The sequence below is a fragment of the Apus apus genome, chromosome 13, assembly GCF_020740795.1.
Source record: "Apus apus isolate bApuApu2 chromosome 13, bApuApu2.pri.cur, whole genome shotgun sequence".
Lineage (NCBI taxonomy): Eukaryota > Metazoa > Chordata > Aves > Apodiformes > Apodidae > Apus > Apus apus.
Window position 1 is genome coordinate 9,027,737 of NC_067294.1, and position 20,359 is coordinate 9,048,095.

The window sequence follows — 20,359 nt, forward strand, 5'->3', positions numbered from 1 at the left end:
TTGGGAGTATTACAGGGGTGTTCCCACTCTTCCTTGAACTCCTGTTGCAGCAGGCCTTGTCTCATCCCTTTGTACCACTCCTAAGGTTGTCTTTTCTCCTGTGTCTGTGTTGCAGGAAAATGGGAGTGCCCATGGCATCAGTGTGATGTGTGTAGTAAGGAAGCAGCTTCCTTCTGTGAGATGTGCCCCAGATCCTTCTGCAAGCAGCACCGGGAAGGCATGCTCTTCATCTCCAAGCTGGATGGACGCTTATCCTGCACAGAACATGATCCCTGCGGGCCTAACCCTTTAGAGCCAGGAGAAATCCGTGAGTATGTGCCTCCCATAGGAGCCCTGGGTAGCGATGATGACACCCAGCCACCAGAGCAGCCAGCTGCAGACACAGACCTGAGCATTCAGCCTCTGGACAGCCTACCTCAGCCTGTGGCCCTCAAACTGGAGTCACCAGAAAAGCCCCCCACTACCCTAGCGCTGAGGCTGCCATCATCAGACAAGCCCCCTACCACCCTTGCCCTGAGGGTGCAGCCATCAAACAAGCCCCCCACCACCTTGGCCCTCAGGCTGCCTTCACCAGACAAACCACCTGCAACCTTGGCACTGAGACTGCCACCATCAAATAAACCCCCCACCACTTTGTCACTGAGGCTGAAGCCATCCAGCAAACCCCCCACCACCCTCTCACTCCGGCTGCAGCCTTCGGACAAACCTCCCACCACCCTCTCGCTCCGCCTGGAGCCATCGGACAAGCCCCAAGCTGCCCTGTCCCTGAGGCTGCAGTCAGAGAAACAACCCATCATCGTCGCACTGAGGCCTCAGCAGCCCGACAAACCTCCCACCAATGCGGTGCTGTGGCCACTGGACGAGTCCTCCGGTGACGCATCACAGCCCGACCTGCCGAGCAAATCTCCTCCAGGAACTCCACAGTCATCAGATGAGTCGCTTGTCCCTGCTGGTGCCCTGCAGCTCCAGCTGTCAGATGAGCCTTCTGCCGCCCCTGGGGTTCTGGAGTTACTGGACAAGTCTCTCATTGACACCAGGACCCAGCAGCCTGAGCTGCTGGATGAGTTCTCCATGAAATGTCTGCATCCTCCACTGTCGGACAGACTTCTCGCCACAGCAGGGACCCTGCAGTCCCAGCTGGTGGATGAGTCTCCTGAGGACGATCAGCCTGCGCTGTTGGACACACCTTCTCCCCAGAGCCCCCCACAGCTTCAGTCTGTGGAAAAGGCTCCCAGCTCCGTGGTGCCACAGGCCCCAGCATTGGAGATGTCTCCTGGCCCTGGGGTGCTGTGGCCTCTGCCCATTGAAAATGTCCCTGACTCCCCAGTCTCACGGATCCTGTCCACGGAGAAGGCTCCTGGATCCGCTGTGTCATGGCTCCCATATTCAGAGAAGGCCCCTGGCTCTGGGGCACCCCATCCCCTACCTCCGGAGAAGGCTCCTTCCTCGGGGATGCCACGGATCCTGCCTACAGAGAAGGCTCCCAGCTTAGGGGCACCGTGGGCTCTGCCTCCAGAGAAAGCCCCTGGCTCCCGGTCACCGCACATCCTGCCCATGGAGAAGGGTCTTGGCTCAGGAGCCCTGCGGATCCCCCTTATGCAGAAGTTGCTGCCCCCCGGGGTGCTGCGGCCCCTGCCTCCGGAGAAGGCTGCTGACCCTGGGGCCCTGCGGGTCCTGCCTGTGGAGAAGGCTCTGGGCTCTGGGGCCACCCGGCCTCAACTCTTGGAGAGGCCTCTCCCTCTGGCAGCCCCGTGGCCCCAGGCATCGGACAAGCTGGCTGCTGCTGTGGCCCCTCGGCCCCAAGCCTTGGACAAGCCCCTGGCTGCAGCTGCTCCGCGGCTGTTGCTGTCGGAGAAGGCGCTGAGGCCCGTCGACCAGAACGCTCAGCCGAAGGAGAGAGGAGCCCCGGCCGTGGAGCTGAGTCCCCAGCAGAAAGAGAGGACCATGTTAGCTGGTGAGCAAATTTCTTGGTCTGCAGGGAAGGCGGTGACGCATGTCGGACAGGTACCTTGGCCTATGGAGAAACTGCAGATGCACGAGCAAACCCACTGGCCCACTGCAAAGGCCCTGACACCTGCAGAGCAGCCTCCCCGGACAGCAGAGAAACTACCAGAGCCGACCCTTCAGCCTGGCTGGGAAGTGGCCTCAGCCCCCACGGAGCAAACCCCTTGGGCATCAGAGAGATTGTGTGCGTTTGAGCAGACCCCCCGGCCAGCCAGGGAAGCACCGGTGTCCACGGAGAGGATGCAGTGGATTGTCACGAACATTCAGACAATTGACCCGATTTCTTGGCTGAGTGGAAAAGCACAGACTCCTCAGGGGCAGGACCCTTTGCCTGAACAAAACGCAGTGCTAGCCCGTAACCAGGATTCTGTCTGTCGTGAGTTGGCCGACTCAGAGCCAAAGTGAGGTTGGTGCATATGGGAGGCAGGTTTCAGTCTTTTAATGTTTAGGGAGGGGGAATCTTTATTTTTTGTTTTCTTTTTTTTTTAATTCACTTCCCTGAGCCCAGCCCCTAACCCATGCACAACCCATCCATATTCTCTCGTGAACGAGCGAGGACATTCACTTAAATCTGAGTGTGGCCCAGTCGAAGGGAGAGAGCATCTGTGACCTTTTCCTCTTCCTTATACAGATGGTAAAGCTGAAATAAAGAATCCACTCTGGGTAAAAATCTCCAATTCCATTGAAATGGTCACATTACCGATCCAGCATGTTTGAGCTCCAGGTCTCACTAGTAGGCAGGTTCCCAGGGGCAGCTAGAGGTCTCGCTCTTCCTACTGTATTTAGAGGGAGCAGATCAGTCGGGCTGCCCTGGGACTGGAGGTGTTCCTGGGATCAGGCGGTGAGCGGTCAGGTGTACGCCCTTGCAGGGCTCTTTGGAAGCAGGGAAGGGGTTTACCTGTCACCTGCCCAGGTCTCTGTGCCTGCAGGGTGTTGCTTTGCCAGATTTGTCCGTGCATTTGCTGGGACGTGCTGTGTGTGTGGTTCATGGAAGAACAGGTATCGTCTCCAGCTGAGCTGTGAGAGGAGCCCCCTGCACTCGCTCAGTGCAGTTTTCTCCAGCAATAGGTAATACCCATTCAGGCTCCTGTGTACAAGGCTGCGAATGGCCAGGCCTGAGAAACGGGGAATCTGAAGGAGGTCAGGAAAAAAAGAGAACTTGGAAGAAGCCATCTGGCTTGTTTTTCATTCTTGTGTCTTAATCCTGTAGCACAGGACACGCAGAGTGTTTCCTGCACTTGAAAACATTGTGACCTATAAAGCAGCAATAGCAGAGTAAGGCAGAGTGGATTTCCCCAAGGTGCTGAGCACCACCCTGGCAGGGTGGTGCTCCCTTTCAAATTTCCATCCAGTCTCTTCTTCTGTCGTCACCATGAGCCAGTAGACTGAGCAGTCTTTTCTCCCCTTGCCTCAGACGTGTTCAGGATGTGTTCGCATCATGCCTGGTCTTCCCAGCAGCGGGACGAGCTGCGAGTGACGCCGGTACCATTGGCAGCGTGGAGGCAAGGGTGTCGTAGCTGTATCGGGACCCACCACAACACCTTCCCCTCGGGTAGCTTCTGGCTTAACTCTTCTACAACCAAAGGAGACTTGAATTAACTGGACTGTGTTGGTGTGCATGTGTGTGTGCGCGCGCGTGTGTCCTTCCAACTGAATAGTAGTTCTCACACTGGAACACGGTGGGCTCCAGCAGCTGGCTGGCTTTTTTTCCCCTTCTGCTCTCTTTTATGGTTAAGGAGATGTTTAGTACCTGGTGGTCATCAGGCTGGTGTCCAGATTGTTGGAAGGCCTGTTGGAAGTTGTTTACTCAAGTGTTGAGGCAGAAGTTTGCTTGGCCGTGATATTCCTGAGGCAAACAGTAGATTCCTGGGGACCTGCGGAGTGGCATCTCGTGTACACTGGTACCCTTGCAGGCAGGAGAAGGAGGATGAGTGTCTCTGGATGGCACTGCCTGGGCTGGATGGGGTCGGTGTCCTGCCAAGGAAAGCACTGCTGACCAGCACACTCTCCCACTCTCACAACGCATTACCTCTGTGGTTTGCCTAAGCTCTGCTGATCCAGGTGCCGCAGCCTTGAATCTCCATGCCTGCCACCAGACCCTTGCACAGTTCCAGTGTATCCTTCTCCTTCCAGGCAGATCTGTGGGTCCCTCCCTGGAAAGGGAGTGTTCAGCTCCAGGCTGACCCTCTCCCTCCAACATGGGAGCAGGTCATTGTGCCCACCAGCTTGCAAGTGCCTGCTGCTCCCAAAGCAGACAGTCATGAGCTTTGCAGTTTTCTATGAAGGGAGGCAGACACATGTACTGAAACTAACCCCAATCCATTCTCCTTTCCCCATGGATGATGCACCTCAACACCACATCCTGCTGTAAGGGCTGGGTGTGCGGGGCACAAGGAGACGTTACCAGTGCTGTGGTGCATCTCTTGCCTAGTCCGAATCATTTCAGATCCTATGTAGAATAGCTAGTGACTTCAAAAAGCTTTATGGCTTATGGAAACTTACTCTTTAATGTGTTGTGTCTTTTTTTTTCCGGGAAGACTGGCAGGTCAGTTCCTGCTTGCTGCTGAAACTAGGAAATGCAAGCAGCTTGTGTTTCTGCGTGACTCCTGCACAAAGGGAATCAGGACAACTCCTCAGAGCCATTGAGAGAGAAGATAATTTAAGGGCATTCATTAACTTTTAAAAACTAAATAAAGAAAAATGGTAATGAGGTTCAGTATATTAAGTATTTATCAAGTGTGAGAAGGAAAAAAAAATATAAAATCGTGAATTTACATTTATAGGCCTTCCCATGAGCTGGACTTAGTCATGTAGATTGTGTAAGTAGGGTTACCTCCGTGCCAGCCACCCAGCCAGCTACATCTGTAACCAGAAAGGTATCTGCACTGCTCTGTCCACCTCCGCTTCGCATTGTCACGTGTTAACTAGTTACGTGTTTCATGAAAAATAAACTGTGAATATTTTTGGTGCAGGCTTTTTTAAATCTGTAAAATGGAGAAGTTCTCAATGAATTCTCGCAAGTGCAGGTTTGGAAAGAAAAAATATCACTCCTAAATCGTGTGCTCGAGTAGTAAGGTGAGGTTTGTGGCAGCAGCCTTTTGTGCAGCAGGCTTTCAGCCAAAAGCTTGTTTTGAACAGTGAATGTGGATTGAAGCATTGCATGGCATTTCAAACCCACAGCCTTACTCCTTGCATCTGACCATACCCCACCTCTCTTCTTTTGTCTCCCCTCATGCCTTTTTCATGAGGATCCAGGGTTTCTGGTTTGCTGCCTTCCAGCTATGTGCTAGGAAGTTGACTTCAGCCTAGCAGAAGCAGCGCTGCTCTTCCCTCCTTGGGCTCTTGGTCTGTGCTCTGTCAGACCAGGAGGGCTTTTCAGAAATGTGTGGGGCTTGCAGAGGGAGTCGTGGTGCTGTTAGAAATGGGTGGCTGTGCTGAGTCACCTCAGTAAGGCAGGCAGGGCCTGACCAGGGCCTGAGCAGGTGTGGAGATGGGTCCTGGCAGCCCTGCCCAGCCTGCCTTCATCAGTGGTGAGTGGGAAACAGCTCTGGGCTACACATCCCTTACGAAGGAAATAGGGACTTATTCAGCACTTGAGGAGTCTGTGGCTGTTATTGGCACCTGGTAGCACTGCCTTGGAGGAGGAGAGGAAGGTGTCTGTACTGATGTTGTTGGGTTAATTTTCTGCAGTCCATTGCTGCCTATAGACCAGACAGTTTGAATCACTTGGGTTTTTAAGTGATGGGTAATACATAGCCCAGCAGACTGCTCCTGCAGGAGAGACTGCTGCAGCTCTACTCCTGCCTTCCCAAGCCCCTGTGCTGGGCTGGATGGAGCAAGGCCAGCTCTGCTGTGGCTGAGGCCACACTGCTTTTTCACTGTGTTGAAGGGATCTGATCACCTGGCCACTGCCTGTCTTGAGTCAGGCATAATTGTATCCAAGGTGGGTAAGTGGTGACTCTTGTGTTGATTCACTGCTGTGGAGAGTTGTAGAAGCAGAATCAATGGTATAATTATTTCTGCTCAGAGCTGTGTCCCCTTTCCTGCTGTCCCAGGGAGGCTCTCAAGAACCTCCCACAGTCATGAGCCCATTCCCATTTGTAGGAGTGTCTCACCCTTCCCATTCTGGAGGAGATGAAGGATTTGTTCCCATACAGATGCTTTGCTGGTCAACATCCTTGCTGTTAGGAATAGTCTGGCTGCCCTGCTCAGAGCTGAAATCACTGGCTGTGGCCTCTGTCTCACAGCATGACCCACTTCAGTGGTAGGTTTCCATGGTGGGCAGGAGATTCCCAGTTGACCTCTGGTGACAGAGGAGCTCTGATGAGGGGTGACCGCATGGCTGGGGACTTGGTCTGCCTGCGCAGGCAGGGGAGGAGCCACTGCAGGAGGTGTGAGCAGCAGGGGAGCAGGCACTGACTGTCACCCCGCGTGTCTTGTCCCATTGCACCATCTTGCTGGGCTTGCACCTGCTGTCAGCCCGGGCTCTGGTGAATCTAGCAGAAAAGTGACCACTGTAAGAGAGAATCCCCCACAGCACACATTTAGATACTGACTAGCCCGCGGTAGCTTGCTTTATTGCTGTTCTCGAGTTAAAACTTTCCCTATTTAACAAAAAAACCCACCAGAACCAGATTCACTTCCATGCACGAAGTATCCAGGTGACACTGGGAGCACACCTTGGGATACAGGGTTGAACCCCCCCGCAGGCACAGGCTTGGCTTTGAAGGTGTGGCTGTTGTTAAAAGTTCAGGAGATAAGAGATGATTGAATCAAATGGTCGGGAACGAAGGTGAGACAGCACGGATCGAGGTGCTAGACCAGCTTCAGCTCCGTTTCACAGAAATAAAAAAGGACAGGCAGCCCTAACCCTGATGCATCTTGGCAGCAGCTTAACCTGAGCGCGCTGTGAACGTGCACTGCTCCTGCCTGGGCACTCCACTTAGTGTTGTGACAGGGCAGGGGGAGTTTGTTGGAGAAACCTCAGACCTTCAACACCTTCCTTTTATTTTTAATTTCAGCCTTAACTTCTGATTTTGCTTGATGTTTGGAATAACCGTAATTGTAACCTGCTTGTAACGTGCTTTGCCCTAAATTACCGATGAGGCTTTTAGCCTTTGCCAGCCAGTGAGTGTTAAAGCAAAGTAGCAAATTGTGCAGCTTCTCTCAGAGTACAGGGGTCCGGTGAGGGCTCACTCCGTGTTTAATTGCCCGGGCTTTGTCTGAGCTAATGACTCCCCTGTGATGGTGATAACGTCAATGGCAGCGTTTGCAGCCAGGCTGAGCCTCCTGCAGCAGCACAGCCAGGATGATGTGTGCTCGGGGCTCCCAGGGCCTGGGAGATGGGATGCAGGAGCCTGGGGGCCGCTCCGGCGCTTGCCTGGCTTCAGCTGGAGTCTCGCCTGCGGGCAAGCGGTGCCCTTGCTTAGCAGGAGGTGGGAAAAGGCAAGATTTCTGCTCCAGGTCCTCTAAAAAGCGATCTAAGCCAAGTGGTGCAGGGGGGCAGCATACGTGAGCTTGGGCTAGATTAGTGGCAGTGTGGGACAGTCCCTACAGCACTGAATCTACCTCCTAGGGAAATCTGAGAAATGGGTGTTGCTACGTCCTATTTCAAGGTAAAGTTTTAATCAGTTTGCCCTTGGCAAAGCACTTGGGCTATTGTGGTGCTATTGTAAACCGTCTGGCAGCTTAGCACAGTAGGGCTGGACTCACGGCTCGTAGCCCGCGGGCTGGAGGTTTCCTTGCTGGCTGAACCCCATCCCCTGATAGCTGGGGCTGGGCTTCGGCGTGTGTGATGGGAACAGAGCGAGGCGTGACTCGGTTCCTTCGGTTTTTGGTGGTTTTGAGACTCAAGCCAGCGTGCCAGTGGGCCCCGTGGGCATAGGGAGCCAGTGCAGCCATGTGAAGCAAGACCGGCGTCTGCTAACTGCATGTTCTTTGTGTCCGTTTGGTACTGAGCTGGTTTCAGTTTTGGTTTTTTTTTTGTGTTTTGTTCTCCCCTCACCCCTCCTTCCCCCACCCCCATATTTCCGAGATGTTGACTTCAAGGAACTGGGTTTTGTGTATTTTTTTTTTAGACACTGGGAACTTGTTAAAAGGAAAAGCAGCAGCCCCGGGAGGCTCAAGGTGGAGCGTGGCTGTAGCCAAGGGTGGCCCTAGCTGACACGGGTGGGAGGTCGGATGTGTTGGCAGCAGCTGATTTGGGCGGGCAGGGAGTGGGACAGAGAGCTGCTCTCCCTGCCATGGCAGGAAAAGCCTTTCAGCAGCCGTGCTCACAGCCCTGCTTTACTGCAGTTCACCTGTGCTCACTGCCCCACCAGCCTGCCTGCCCCTGAGACACCAAAAGTGTCCAATAGCACGTCTGGCTTTGAATGTCCCCTGCCACCCTCTGGTGCCCTGTGCTCTTGGCTGGAGGTCCTGGGGAGGGTGGCCCTGGCTGCCTGTTCCCCCTGCCTCACTGCCTGGGGAGGGGGCACACGGGGGGGCCACCTGTGCTCAAGCAGCAGCATAAGTTGTGCTGAAGCCATGAGTGGGAAGTTTGGTTGGAGAGGAGGGGGAGCCTTGGTGTGAGCAGCCCTGTGCTGCGTTCCTCCCCCACCAAGGTCTGCAGCCCATGGGGTGGTGGTGGAGTCCCCTGGGGGGAGACACGGCAGGAGTTGGAGTGTCCAGCCCAGGCTGGGGCCAGCCAGAGCTGTGGGCACATGCTGGGGCTGGGGGACGTGTGTGTGGGTGCTCAGCCCTGGCCAGGACTTGTCAGTTCTCAGCAGGGATGCCAGAGCGGGTGAGAGAAACTTACATATTTCCAGCATGTATATTATTTTTAGAAGAGGGAGAGGGGAGAGTCTTGGACCATTGATTACTTTCATTTTGCTCCCCTTAGACTGTTGGCTGTGTATGTGAAACTTATAATGAAAAGAGGGTTGCCCCGCCCAGGTGCTCCCAGAACATGTACTGTAATTCTTTGTATATAGAAGAAAAATTACTGTAAAGTAAAGTTTAACTTTACTCTCGATGTCCTCTTGTGGTTTGTCTTGCTGAGTGGGAGGATGGGGGGGAAGAAGATGTGCCTAGACAGCCCGGGCACGTGGCAGCAGCACAGGCAGAGGGACAGCTCAGACCACAATGCGTTTTATTTACATTGTACACCTGGAGAGAAGATGCTTAAATAAATCTGCAAAGAATCAGGCAGCATCTCCAAGATAATAAGTTAATGGTCGCTGCTGGGCCACAGCAGTGACTCGGGGAAGCAGCTCCCACAAAGGCCGGGTGGCAGGGAGAGGGTCCCCAGCGGTGACAGCCCAGCCACAGCTCCCGGTGTCGAAGGAGGCTCCCGGCACAGCCACGCTCTGCACGCCGGGAGGGAACAGTCCACAAGGCCGCCTTGTGCCGCGTCGCGGACGGGCCTGAACAGCTAAAACACAGCAGGTAAAAAACACCAGGAGCCTGGCACCCACCGGCTGCCTGGCTAGCAGCAGTGGTTCCCTTTTGGCAGGAGGTCTCAGTGGTGGCAGCAGCTGTAGAAGTAGGTACTGCTCCTCTGGCTCAGGTCAACGCCCTTCTCCTCTGGAAGAGAGCAGGGTAGGCAGCTGCTGGCATGTCTGCACCATGATGCGAGGTGGAGCCCAAAAGCTGCCAAGTACTAGGTACTAGGTCTGGGCCCCAGCAGGTCCTGAGGAAGAGGTCTGGTGCCCCCCCAAGTGAAGCAGCAGGCTTATGGTCACAGCATGGCCCAGGGCTGGAGGCACAGCCCATCTGCACATGTCTAGACAGGCCTGTTGCAGAGCTGAGCACCAGTACTGCAAGACTGGCAACCAGTGGCAAGAGCTCCTGGCTGCCTGTTTGCCACAGGCCACCCATGGCCCAATTGGGTAGATGTGCTGAGCAGGGATGGGGACACCACCACAGGGCCATGAGACAACCCCTAGCATGAGCCACAGCAGCCCCAAGGAGCAAAGAAGGGCTCTGCCAGCCCCCTGCCCCCCCCCTGGCTTGGGGAGGCATGTGCACCCCTCAGCACAGGACAAGGTGTTGGGGTGTGGGAGGGAACAGTTCCTACCCCCTCACCTGTCATCATCTGGAAGGAGGTGAAGTTGACATAGTCCTCAGCCACCTTCTGGAACAGCTCATCTGGGGGGACAGCAGGCAGGGTTGGTGTGGGCAGCCCAACCACCAGGCAGAGACCCCCTGGCCTTGCCCTGGGGGGGCACAGCTGGCAGCAAGGGCATACTCACCCACACTCTGGCCTGTCTTACTGGAGGTCTCGAAAAGCTCTGCCTTGATCTCTGAAACCAGGGCCTGCATTAGCAGCTGTGGGTGCAGGACGTGGCCTGGCAGGCTCAGCTGCCCCCGAGTCACCCCTGGGGCACGGCTGCTGACAGCAGGCTGGCGGGGGCCCAGGGCAGGGCTCCACGATCCCGTCCCCTTGACCCAACTGGCCTCCTGTCAGGACAGGCCGTGCCCAGGGAGGTGCCTGGAGCCATCGGATCTGCCACAGACCCAGAGCAAGGGCAGAGCCCTTCACGCCTCCCGTGCAGGTGCAGATGTAGCAGCTCCAGCCTTCCCTTTGCCCCCCACCCGCTCGGTGCTCCAGGAGCCTGGGAAGGGCCGGCTCTGCTCCAGCACCAGCGTCCCGGCCCCACGCAGCGCCCAGCCCTACCATCTGCATAGTCCTGCACATCGTGGAAGTCGATCCCCCGCTTCCTCCTGTCCTCCTCCAGCAGGTCCCTCTTGGTGCCACACAGGTAGATCCGGCAGCCCTGCAGCAGACACGGGCAGCAGGGATGGGGGTCTGGCATCTCCCCCTCCAACAAGGCTCTGCTGCCCCCCGAGACCCCCCCAGCCCGTCTGTACCTCCTCGCAGTTCTGCAGCTCGTTCACCCAGAATTTGGCTCGCTGGAAACTGCTGCTGTCGGTGAGATCTGGGGGGGAGAGGTCAGGGTCTGCCCGCCCCCAGCGGCAGCACCCGGCCCACCGGTGCCGGCACCAGCCCCCCCCGGGACCCCGGTGGCCACTAGGTCCTTCTGCCTCCCCGGTCCCGAGCCCTTACCGTAGCAGACCACGGCGGCCCGTGCCCCGCGGTAGTAGATGCGGCTCATGGCCTCGTAGCGCTCCGAGCCGGCCGTGTCCTGGGGGCAAGCGGGAAGTGCTCAGCAGATGGGGAGAGGGGTTCAAGGGTCCCCGTGCCAGGGGGGTGGCCGGGGACGGCACCGGGGCGCTGGCGGGGCCCTCGTCCCCCACTTACCCAGATGCCCAGGGTCACCATCTGGTCCCCCACGGACAACACCTTGGCCACAAAGGCGGCCCCGATCGTCTGGAGGAGAAGTGGAAGGAGTGGTGGGGACCAGCCCGGGGACACGAGGGGTATCTGGCGTGGGAACACAGGGGGAGCCGGCCCGGGGACACGGCGAGGAAATGGAGGGACCGACCCGAGGAACCGGGGGAATGCTGAGAACCAGCCCGGGCATGCGGGAAGACACCAGACGACCATCGCGGGGCGGTGAGGGGGATCGCGGGGGGAACCGGCCCGGGGACGTGGTGGGTCCTGCCCAGGCACACGGAGGGAACCGGCCCGGGGACACGAGAGAACGCACCGGGGCACCTCGGAAGCACCGTCCCGAGGAGACGGTGGGAAAACACACCGGAGGAACCGGGAGCGATTGCGGGGGACAATCCCGGGGTTGTGGGAGGGCGGAGCACGAGGGCACCTGCCCCGGGACGCGGAAAGACCACCCGGGGGCCCCGTCCGAGGGCAGGCCCGTGTCCCGGAGCGCGGGTCCCGGTGACTCACGTTCTGGTAGGGCCCGGGTCGGAAGCGGCCGTGCGCGCAGCGCTCCACCAGGCTGCTCTTGCCCACCCCCTCCTGCCCCAGCAGCACCACCTTCGCGTCCACCCGCCGCCCGCTCATCCTGCCGCCGCCGGGCGGGGCGGGGCGTGCGCGGCGGAAGCGCGTCAGGTGCGGGGCGGAAGCGGCGCGGCGGGTGCAGGCGGTGGCCCCGAGCCGCATGGCGGCCGCCCAGCAGGCGCAGGCCGGAGCGGGCGCGGCGGCGCGGGCCTGAGCAGCGGCGGCCCATGGGGAAGTACTGCGCCAGCCTGGGCGTCCTCAAGGGGCCCTGGGACCAGGTCTTCGCCGCTTTCTGGCAGCGCTACCCCAACCCCTACAGGTGCGCCGGGCCTGCGGCCCGCACCCCCCCCGCCTCAGGGCTCTCCCCGGGCCGCCCGGCAGATCCCGGCCCCGGGGCTGCCTGACCCCCTCCCTGGGGTCCGTGCCCTCCACCCCACATCCCGCTCCCGATTCTCCTCCCCCCTACCCAGCCCTTTCCCTGGCGGGTCCCACGGAGACGTTCCCCCGACTCGATGCCTGGTGGTTCCCAGCCCCACCCGGGAGGCTCTTGGCCGGGAGCGGGGCTTGATGTTTTCTTCCCTCCCCCGTTTAGCAAACATGTCCTGACCGAAGACATTGTGCACCGGGAGGTGACTGCCGACCACAAGCTGCTCTCCCGGCGGCTCCTGACCAAGACCAACCGGATGCCCCGCTGGGCAGAGCGCTTCTTCCCGGCCAACGTCGCCCACTCTGTCTACATCCTAGAGGACTCTATCGTGGACCCCAAGAACCGAACCATGACCACGTTCACCTGGAACATCAACCACGCACGTCTCATGGTAGGTGCGGTGCCTGCAGGCAGGCGTGTGGCAGGTTGGCAGGCACCAGGCAGTGCCCACAGCCAGTCTGTGCCTCGTGCAGGTGGTGGAGGAACGCTGCGTGTACCGGGTGAACCCAGAGAACAGCAACTGGACCGAAGTCAAGCGGGAAGCCTGGGTCTCTTCCAGCCTGTTTGGTGTCTCGCGGGCTATCCAGGTGAGCACTGCCAATTGCTCGTGCAGCACTGTGCACCCTCTCTTCAGAGATGCCTTAAAGTTGCTGCTTTCCACTGCTCTACTCCTTCCCTGTTGTTTTTTTTCCCTCATCTTTGTGAGCTCTTGGGGCACGCAGAATCATTGCTGCATACCATGGTCGGGACAGGTCAAGCAGGGACAAAGCTCCAGGGGCTGTGTGTAACCAGGGAACTTGCACCTTTACTGACACTTTCTTCCCTTACAGGAGTTTGGTCTGGCCAGGTTCAAAAGCAACGTGACCAAGAGCACTAAGGGATTTGAATATGTGCTAGCAAGAATACAAGGTGAGCACATAAGGGCAGGCTGGGGCTGGCCAGGACGGGTCTCTGGGAGTTACAGTTCACACTGGGAAACTCCAATCCATGGGCAGGTCCTGGCTTGAACCAGTCCAACTGTGAAATCCTTGCCCCTTGCCTTTGCCCTCACATCTGGGCAGGGCTGGCTCTTCCTGAGCAGAGCAGCCAGGCAGCTGTCACAGGGCCAGGCAGGGGTGGAGTGCAGGCAGGAGTGGGACTTAATGTAGCAAGTCACGTGCCTGCAGTTCCCCTTTGCCGCAAGCCCTGACGCACACTGGGCAGGAACACCAGGCTCAGCTTCCCTTTGCATGGGGAAATCACCTTGGGACAGGGGCTGGCTGCAGCTGGGTTTAATGACTTCTATCTTACAGGAGAAGCTCCGTCGAAAACACTGGTGGAGACTGCCAAGGAAGCAACTGAGAAAGCCAAGGAGACAGCTCTGGCTGCTACAGAGAAAGCCAAGGACCTGGCAAGCAAGGCAGCCACCAAGAAGAAGCAGTACGTGTGAGGGGCCAGGCAGAGCCGGGCACCGGCTGCACCGGAACAGATAGGAGCCTCCTTAGATTTTATATTTTTAAACTGTACAAGTCTGACAATCAGCTGCTGTTAGACCCTTTCTGAGATGTAATTATCATTAAAGAATCCACTCCCACCTCTGACTTGGCTGGGGCTGGCCTGTATAGAGCAGAGCCTGGCACTGCCCTCTGCTCCAGGGGTCCAGCCCACTGCTGGGGGCTCACAGCCAGGACACAGGAGTTTCACCAAGTGCTTTTACTAACACAGTGTCAGGTATGTACAAGAGAGGGAGGGAGCTGTGGGAGTGTGAAGGCAGGCAGCTTAATGCATTCGTTTCCCCTTCCTGGCTTCCCAGGGGTGGCAGAGCCCTCCTGTAGCCATATTTGTTGGGGGCTGTGCTGCCCCACACCTGTGGCAGGCAGCCCCCAGCCTGCCCAGGGGGAGATGGGAGGGTGTCCCCACAACAGCTGGGCCCTCTTCCAGCCCCTGGAAGCCCCAGCACAGCAGGCGCCACAGTGTCATGCCAGTGCTGTGGCTCAGCAGCCCAGCAGTGAGGTGGCCATGGCAGGCCCCCTCTCCCCACCCATGGCCCCTTACCCAGGCCGGCAGAGGCTGCGTTTGCAGCAGCAGCAGGCAGGGAGGAGGCAGCAGGCAGCACAGGGAAGGCAGCAGGCACTGTCAGGACGTGGGGCTGGAGTAGCTGTGGTCCCTGCCAGTGCCGAGGCTGGGCAGCAGGTCCCCGCTGAACACGGTGCCATCCACATCTATCTCGACATCCTCTGGGCACCAGGGGGAGGCTGCGTCAGGCCCCAGCCGCCTCCCCTTCCCTGCCCACCCTCTCTCCCCTAACTCACCTCCCTCGGAGGGCTCCGAGAGCTGTGACGAGTCCAGGCTGTCAGCCCGCGCCCGTTCCCCAGCGGCGGGAGAGAGCAACCACTCCAGCCGCCGCCGCAAGCTCTGCTGCCGGTTATACAGCCGGTCCTTGGCCTTTCGCGCCCTCAGCTCCTGTTCCTCCAGCCTCTGCGGGGATCCGGTGAGCCGTGACTGGGGCGGCCCTGTCACTGTTTGGGGACCTGTAACTGGAACCCTAGCCAGGGCCACCCCCCTCACCTGGATATGAAGCCGGGCACGGTGCAGGAGGCTCAGAGTGGTGGGACGGGCCGGCCCCGCGCTCACCGGCACCTGCTGCTTCAGCCGCTCCAGGCAGCACCGGAGCTGGGCTCTCCTGCGACCAGGCGGGGCAGGGGGGACACAGCCATCAGTCCCGCACACGGCCACCCCCTTCCCCGCCGCTCCCCACCGGTACCTGTTCTTCTCCAGCGCGTTGTGCACCGACCTAGGGGAGAAACCCGCGGTGATCAGCACCGGTGCTTCCGGCCACCGTCACCCCCCAGCCCCATCCCGGCCGCTCACCTGACACTGCCCACAGCCCGGCGGGACCGCGCGGGGCAGAGCGAGGCGTACCCGTGCTCCGCCTCGGCCAGGCCCGCCGGGTACCGGGGACCCGACGGTGACCGGGGACCAGTAGCCCCGCGCTCCCGCCGCTCCAAGAACTCCGCCGCCTGCAGCAGCACCTGGATGCTGGTGGCCGCAGGCTCCATGGCGGGCGGGAGCGGGGAGCCCCACCCCTGTGCTGCGGGGAGCTCATTGGCTGCGGGGAACCCCGCGGCGCCGGCGGCGGGGAAACAAATTCGGGCGGGAAAGCGCCGGGCTTCAAATTTGAATCGGCGGGAGGGGCGCGGGGACACGCCCCCAGAGTGACCACGCCCCGTGATGGCCACGCCCCGTGTGGCGGCCCCGCCTCCCGCGCTCAGTTCCGCTCCTGCGGCTCGACCACGCCCTCCCTCTAGACCACGCCCCCCGCCATTCGGCCCCGCCCCCGAGGGCTGCGCACGTGCCCGCCCACGCGCGGGTCGGGGCGGGTCCGGGTCCGTGCGCGGTCACGCGTGCGCGCGGCCCCCAGCCCCTCGCTCACCCCCCCGCACCCAGCGGTGTCCCCAGGCCGCCTGGTTTCCCCCCCACCTCCCGCCCACGTGGAAGCACCGCGTCCGCAGGGCCCAGGCAGGAGGGTTCGACTCTTTATTAAAAGCCACCGGGCGGTGGGGAGGGGAGCGCCGGGCCCCGCGGGTGAGGACCAGCCCCCGGGCACGGCTCGGCACGGCCCCGGGGCACCCGCCGTCATGTGAGGGCTGTTTGCACCGTCTCAGGCCAGGCCCCGGGGGGAGACTCTGCCCCGGGCCCAAGAGCAGCCAAAGTTCACCTGAAAAAAAAAACAAACCACCACGAAGCACATTTCCAGCCGGGGGGCAGGTGCACGGCAGCGGCAGGTCGCTCTCCGGGAGCAGGGTGCACCGGGTGAGGCGATCCTGCGCCCACCGCAGCCCCGGCCCCGCCAGCACAGGGCGGGGGCTGCTGTCATGTGTGGGGTGCTGCTGCTCTGATTGTGGGGGCACCTTCTGCCATGAGCACAGGGTCCTGCTGCTCCCACTCGGCCCTGAGGGGAGTCCGGGAGCCACGGAGCCAGGCGGCAGCCCCAAGGCAGCTGGGTCATCCCGGCCTGCAGCCTCCCATGGATGTGGATCTGGCACGGGGGGGGGCTCTCACTGGCTCCGGGTGCGCTGGGGCACAGGCGGGAGGTGCGCGGCGTAGCAGTGCGTGCAGACACGCACGGGTTTCAGCTGGCCCAAGTGCGGGAGCGCTGCAGTGTGCGGCGAGCAGCGGGCACAGAAGATCTGCCAGGAGAGAGACGGAGCAGGGCTGAGCAGAGCCAGGCCCCCGAGGGACCCCGCGCACCCCAGCCCAGCGCCCTCCTACCTTCCCGCAGCTGCGGCAGTGGTGCCTGCGGCGCAGCAGGGTGAAGGGCGAGCGGCAGGCAGAGCACTGGCTGCACCTGCTGTCCGGCACCCACTCGGGCAGACGACGGGCACCTGCTGGGCAAAACAGCAGTAAAAGTCATGGGGCTCCCCCTCACCCTGACCCCCCTCACCACCCCAGCTCCAGGAATGTTGCCAGCCCCTGTGCTGGACCCCAGTTTCAGCCACAGGCTCACAGCCTGCTCTGATGCCACCAGCACCCTGGGCAGTCCCTTACCTGCCCTCCGGAGACCAGCAGCCTCCGTGGGGCTGGAGCACAGGGGGCAGTCGGCCACACGAGGAACATCCACCGCACACAGGTCACGATCCTCTTCCTCTGTAGGAACAAGGGCTGTGGTTCTTCAGCCAAACTGTGCTTGGAGTCAGCCCCATGGCAAACACCTCCATGGCCAGGGCATGGGCAGCCCCTGGCCAGGGAATGCCAGCAATCCTGGCTGAGCACCATCTCTTTGCCTGGTGCCATGGCCCCATCTCACCGAGCAGGGCAGAGAGGAGCCTTGCCCCATGTCCCATATCCCCAGGGGTTACTCACGGCTGGCACCTGTCTCCTCTGAGGGCTCTGCCTGCGAGGCGACAATCTTGAAGACGGTTTTCAAGATGCTCCTCAGGTCACTGGCAAAGTTGGTCTGGAGCTGGTCAGCCACCCCTGTGCCAGGAGGGAGGGGAGTCAGGGTGTTGGGGGGGTCAGGGTGCTGCAGGGGGTAGCAAGGGGGCCACTTACCTGAAATGCAGACGAAGAGGGTGTGCAGCATGTCCTTGGTGCTGCTGTAGCGGGAGCGCAGCTCCCAGCAGTGAGCACTTAGGGTGGCATCGAGCCCTGGGCTGCTCCTGGGGGGCTGGGGGCTGCACAGGGGGGGAGGTGACAGTTACCCTGGAGGTGGCATGAACAGTCCTCATCCCAGCAGGCTGGAATCTTCTATCCCAGCCTCGCACCTTCCCCTCCACACACCCCCACTGCCGGTCACTGCCCAGGTCATCCACGGCACCAGGGGGTCCCAGCTGCACCATGCAGGTGGGGGGCGGTGAGGTGGGATGGGGGACCTCCAGGACAGTCCAGGGAGCAGAGGGCTCTGCTCTGGGCACAGCTGCCTCCCAAGCTGGAGGGGTTGCCCGACTGGAGGGGTCCTCTGATTCTGCTGTGCAGAGGCTCCTCTCCAGCAGGCAGAGCTCCTCTGGTGACAGCACCCGCAGCAGGTCCCTGCAGAGAGGTGACAGTGTCAGCCCCACATCACAGCCTCACTGCTGCCCCACAGCCCCACCTGCGGGTGTCCATCACCCCCCCACCTCCCCCTGCATACCTGATCTTCTTTAGGAGGTTGTAAAAGGGGCTGAACACCTGGGACATCTGTTCAGGGCTCTGCTCCAGGCTGAGGGGACCCTCAGGGTAGATAAGGAGGCCGCTGCAAGGGGATAGAGCCTGACTTGTGCAGGGGGGGCTGCCCAGGACCCCAACTCCCCGAGGGGGAAAGGGGCTGCTACAGGGTGAGGAGCAGCCACCTGCCCCCAGTGTCCCCCTTCTCCAGGGGGCTGCACCCACCTGATAATGGCCAGGCGAGGGATGGTGAACATCAGCAGCGGTTCGTAGCCATCGATCATCTCCTGGGTCAGGTAACCCATGTGCAGGGCTCTGGGGGGAACACAGCCTTACAGCAGGGCTAAGCCCCAGGATGCTGCCCCATCCCTGGGGCTGGGGTCCCTGCTGCCTCTTGCCTGGTGTGCAGAGCCCCTCACCTTTCTACTGTCTCACAAAAGAGCACGATGATCTCCTGCTGCCTGTAGATCTCCTCAGGAGACTTCACTGCCACGAGTGAGGACACATAGCTGGAGAGCCAGGGGAACTGTGAGGTTCCTCCAGCCCTGGCATAGCCCCCCCTCCCCCACCCACTGCAGCACCCCAACCCTGGCCCCCACCTCAGTTCAAACTCTGCAAAGAGCCGGTCAAATTGGATGAGCACAGCCCGGACGGGCTCTGGGTAGGAGCTGGGCTGGCTCAGGCTCTGCTCCCGCAGCACTGTCCGCACCAGCTCCAGGCTGCACAGCAGGTTCCTGGCCTGGGGACGCAGCTGCGCCCCGTCTGCCTCCTCCACCTCCAGGAAGGTCCCAGCCAGGAGACACTGTGTGGACCAAGAGGCTGTCAGGATCTGTACCCATGGCAGAGCAGCCCCTATCCCCAGAGTCAGCCCGTGGAGGGATGTGCCATCCTGGTTGGCATCCATCGCCCCATAGCCTGAGGGAGTCAGGCCCCAGGCCCACCCTGGGACAGCATCCCTGGGCTCACCTCGGCAGCAAACAGCATGTGGTTTCCCAGGTTGTCCACCAAGAGCTCCTCGGGGAACTTGACTAGGTAGTCACGGCTGTGCCGCTGTGTGGGGATGCACTCCTCCATGATGCGCTCCAGGATGGCCAGCAGGTGCGCCTGGGGAGGGCAGGGATGTCACCCAGGGAAGTCTGAGGGGATTGGGGTCACAGCACGGCCGAGGCCGCCCCTGTACCTGGCTGAGGTGGAGCTGGTTGAGGAGCACCAGGTACTGCTGTGGGTCCAGCTCGGCATCCAGCCCGTTGATCTCGGCCACCACCCGCGTCACCCTCTCATCAGCAAAGAAGAACTGGGAGAGCAGGCGCGGATCGGAGCGCTGCGGAGAGAGGGGAGGGATCATGGTGGGGCCCGGGCCGGGGGCGTCTCCCGTGTCCTGCAGCCAGGCGGGGTAGGGACTGCTGGGGTTTGCTCCATGGAGCAGCCTCGGATCCATGAATACCCACTAAGGCAGGTACGTGGGACCCCCACGGCAGCGCCAGCTCTGCCGAACTGTGCCGGGTGCCAGGGGAAGACAGGCGGCCCGCGGCTGAGCCCTCCTGGGGAGCGCCGCCGTCCCCACCCAGCCGTGCCTCAGTTTCCCCAGGGGCAGAGCAGGATGAACAAGCTCGGCCGCATCCCGGCAGCGTGGGCACGGATCCGTGCGCGGCTGTAAACATTGGCTCAGGTGAAAGGTCCGCGGAGCCCCCGGCGGGAGCGGGCATCCCGGGGGGACGCTCCTCACCCCGTCTCTCTCCCAGACGTCGGGGGCAGCGGGACCGCGGGGGGAATCTTCTTGCCCCGCGCTGAGCTGCCCGGTCCTGCCCGCTGCTGCCCGTACCCGCCACACCTCCAGCCCTGGGGATGAGCACCTTTTCCTTCTCCCGCACCGCCCCGGGACCCGCCCGCCGCCCCCCCTGCTCCCGGTGCCAGCAGAGCCCCCAAACAGCCCCGATGGGGCGGGGGGTGGCCCCGGCGTGCCCCCCCCGCTCTCACCTTAGGCCGGCGCAGCCAGCGGCGGAGGGCGGCGGGCAGCATGGCGCGCCCCGAGCTCTGCCGCCGCCCGGCTCCCCGCTCCCGCTGCTCTCCGACGGGGCGGGCCGGCACCGGGCACCGCCCGGGGGCGGACCGGGAGGGTGTGCGCCCAGCCCTGGCACCGGGACGAGTCGGCGGACCAGCCCCCGCACCGCCCCGCCCGGCCCGCGACGGGACCCGGGGCTCTCCCGCTGCCGAGTGCCGGGAGGCGGCCGCCGCTCGACCGACCGGTTCCCCGTGGCTGGGCGGTGAGGGCGGGTACCCCGAGGGGCGGGCAGGGTGCCCCTCCGGCTGCCCCCGCTTCCCCGCCCCGGTGTCGCGCCCCGTTCTCGGTTCCTTGCTCCAATTCCCGACTGCTCCCCCTCGAGTCCAGGTTCTCCCCTCGCGGTGCCCGGAGTTCCTCCCTTCTGAGTTCCCTGGCTCTTCCCTCCCAGTTCCCCGCTCCCTGC

General features: G+C 61.1%; 5 protein-coding genes across 7 annotated transcripts in view; 2 read left to right on the forward strand and 3 right to left on the reverse strand.

The window, feature by feature from the left end:
* NSD1 (nuclear receptor binding SET domain protein 1) overlaps positions 1–9,016 on the forward strand; it is a 59,250-nt gene extending 50,234 nt beyond the window's left edge. For 2 of the 3 annotated variants that reach the window (XM_051630793.1, XM_051630792.1), the window contains exon 23: positions 116–9,016. In XM_051630793.1, coding sequence (XP_051486753.1) covers positions 116–2,409 — 2,294 coding nt within the window. In that variant the 3' untranslated portion in view covers positions 2,410–9,016. The remainder of the gene's footprint in view (positions 1–115) is intronic. The other variant, XM_051630791.1, reaches the window with a different exon arrangement.
* Positions 9,017–9,116: 100 nt separating this feature from the next.
* RAB24 (RAB24, member RAS oncogene family) lies at positions 9,117–11,927 on the reverse strand. The gene is made up of 8 exons (XM_051631529.1): positions 11,792–11,927; positions 11,246–11,314; positions 11,051–11,129; positions 10,855–10,922; positions 10,661–10,760; positions 10,236–10,286; positions 10,069–10,131; positions 9,117–9,567 (listed from the first exon to the last, which is right to left on the reverse strand). Exons 1-8 carry the CDS (start codon positions 11,906–11,908, stop codon positions 9,503–9,505), a joined length of 612 nt encoding a protein of 203 aa, XP_051487489.1. The 5' UTR covers positions 11,909–11,927; the 3' UTR covers positions 9,117–9,502.
* Positions 11,928–11,962: 35 nt separating this feature from the next.
* On the forward strand, positions 11,963–13,852 carry PRELID1 (PRELI domain containing 1). Its single transcript, XM_051631451.1, has 5 exons — positions 11,963–12,164; positions 12,438–12,663; positions 12,746–12,859; positions 13,103–13,181; positions 13,565–13,852. The coding sequence occupies exons 1-5, from the start codon at positions 12,073–12,075 to the stop codon at positions 13,699–13,701; spliced, it is 648 nt and encodes a 215-aa protein (XP_051487411.1). The 5' UTR covers positions 11,963–12,072; the 3' UTR covers positions 13,702–13,852.
* A 143-nt stretch (positions 13,853–13,995) lies between these two features.
* On the reverse strand, positions 13,996–15,310 carry MXD3 (MAX dimerization protein 3). The gene is made up of 5 exons (XM_051631183.1): positions 15,123–15,310; positions 15,016–15,045; positions 14,820–14,934; positions 14,564–14,729; positions 13,996–14,488 (listed from the first exon to the last, which is right to left on the reverse strand). The coding sequence occupies exons 1-5, from the start codon at positions 15,308–15,310 to the stop codon at positions 14,388–14,390; spliced, it is 600 nt and encodes a 199-aa protein (XP_051487143.1). The 3' UTR covers positions 13,996–14,387.
* Positions 15,311–15,773: 463 nt separating this feature from the next.
* Positions 15,774–19,210, reverse strand: LOC127390014 (lateral signaling target protein 2 homolog). Its single transcript, XM_051631134.1, has 12 exons — positions 19,075–19,210; positions 18,861–18,998; positions 18,494–18,696; positions 18,314–18,403; positions 18,120–18,209; positions 17,881–17,982; positions 17,532–17,780; positions 17,304–17,425; positions 17,115–17,228; positions 16,800–16,898; positions 16,524–16,636; positions 15,774–16,441 (listed from the first exon to the last, which is right to left on the reverse strand). The coding sequence occupies exons 2-12, from the start codon at positions 18,966–18,968 to the stop codon at positions 16,310–16,312; spliced, it is 1,422 nt and encodes a 473-aa protein (XP_051487094.1). The 5' UTR covers positions 18,969–18,998; positions 19,075–19,210; the 3' UTR covers positions 15,774–16,309.
* Positions 19,211–20,359: the final 1,149 nt, after the last annotated feature.

What these genes read in the sequence shown, in the direction of transcription:
- RAB24 (XM_051631529.1), bottom strand. Translation starts at nt 11,908, where the DNA reads ATGAGCGGGCGGCGGGTGGACGCGAAGGTGGTGCTGCTGGGGCAGGAG. An exon ending in TGGTGACCCTGGGCATCTGG is followed by an intron (nt 11,130 to 11,245) that starts GTAAGTGGGGGA and finishes GCTTGCCCCCAG; the next exon opens with GACACGGCCGGCTCGGAGCG. An exon ending in GGCCGCCGTGGTCTGCTACG is followed by an intron (nt 10,923 to 11,050) that starts GTAAGGGCTCGG and finishes TCTCCCCCCCAG; the next exon opens with ATCTCACCGACAGCAGCAGT.
- PRELID1 (XM_051631451.1), top strand. Translation starts at nt 12,073, where the DNA reads ATGGGGAAGTACTGCGCCAGCCTGGGCGTCCTCAAGGGGCCCTGGGAC. An exon ending in GTGTCTCGCGGGCTATCCAG is followed by an intron (nt 12,860 to 13,102) that starts GTGAGCACTGCC and finishes CTTCCCTTACAG; the next exon opens with GAGTTTGGTCTGGCCAGGTT. An exon ending in TGTGCTAGCAAGAATACAAG is followed by an intron (nt 13,182 to 13,564) that starts GTGAGCACATAA and finishes TCTATCTTACAG; the next exon opens with GAGAAGCTCCGTCGAAAACA.
- MXD3 (XM_051631183.1), bottom strand. Translation starts at nt 15,310, where the DNA reads ATGGAGCCTGCGGCCACCAGCATCCAGGTGCTGCTGCAGGCGGCGGAG. An exon ending in AACGCGCTGGAGAAGAACAG is followed by an intron (nt 14,935 to 15,015) that starts GTACCGGTGGGG and finishes GCCTGGTCGCAG; the next exon opens with GAGAGCCCAGCTCCGGTGCT. An exon ending in GTGCCCGGCTTCATATCCAG is followed by an intron (nt 14,730 to 14,819) that starts GTGAGGGGGGTG and finishes GGATCCCCGCAG; the next exon opens with AGGCTGGAGGAACAGGAGCT.
- LOC127390014 (XM_051631134.1), bottom strand. Translation starts at nt 18,968, where the DNA reads ATGGAGGAGTGCATCCCCACACAGCGGCACAGCCGTGACTACCTAGTC. An exon ending in CCTCGCCTGGCCATTATCAG is followed by an intron (nt 17,983 to 18,119) that starts GTGGGTGCAGCC and finishes ATCCCCTTGCAG; the next exon opens with CGGCCTCCTTATCTACCCTG. An exon ending in CCTCTTCGTCTGCATTTCAG is followed by an intron (nt 17,229 to 17,303) that starts GTAAGTGGCCCC and finishes CTCCTGGCACAG; the next exon opens with GGGTGGCTGACCAGCTCCAG.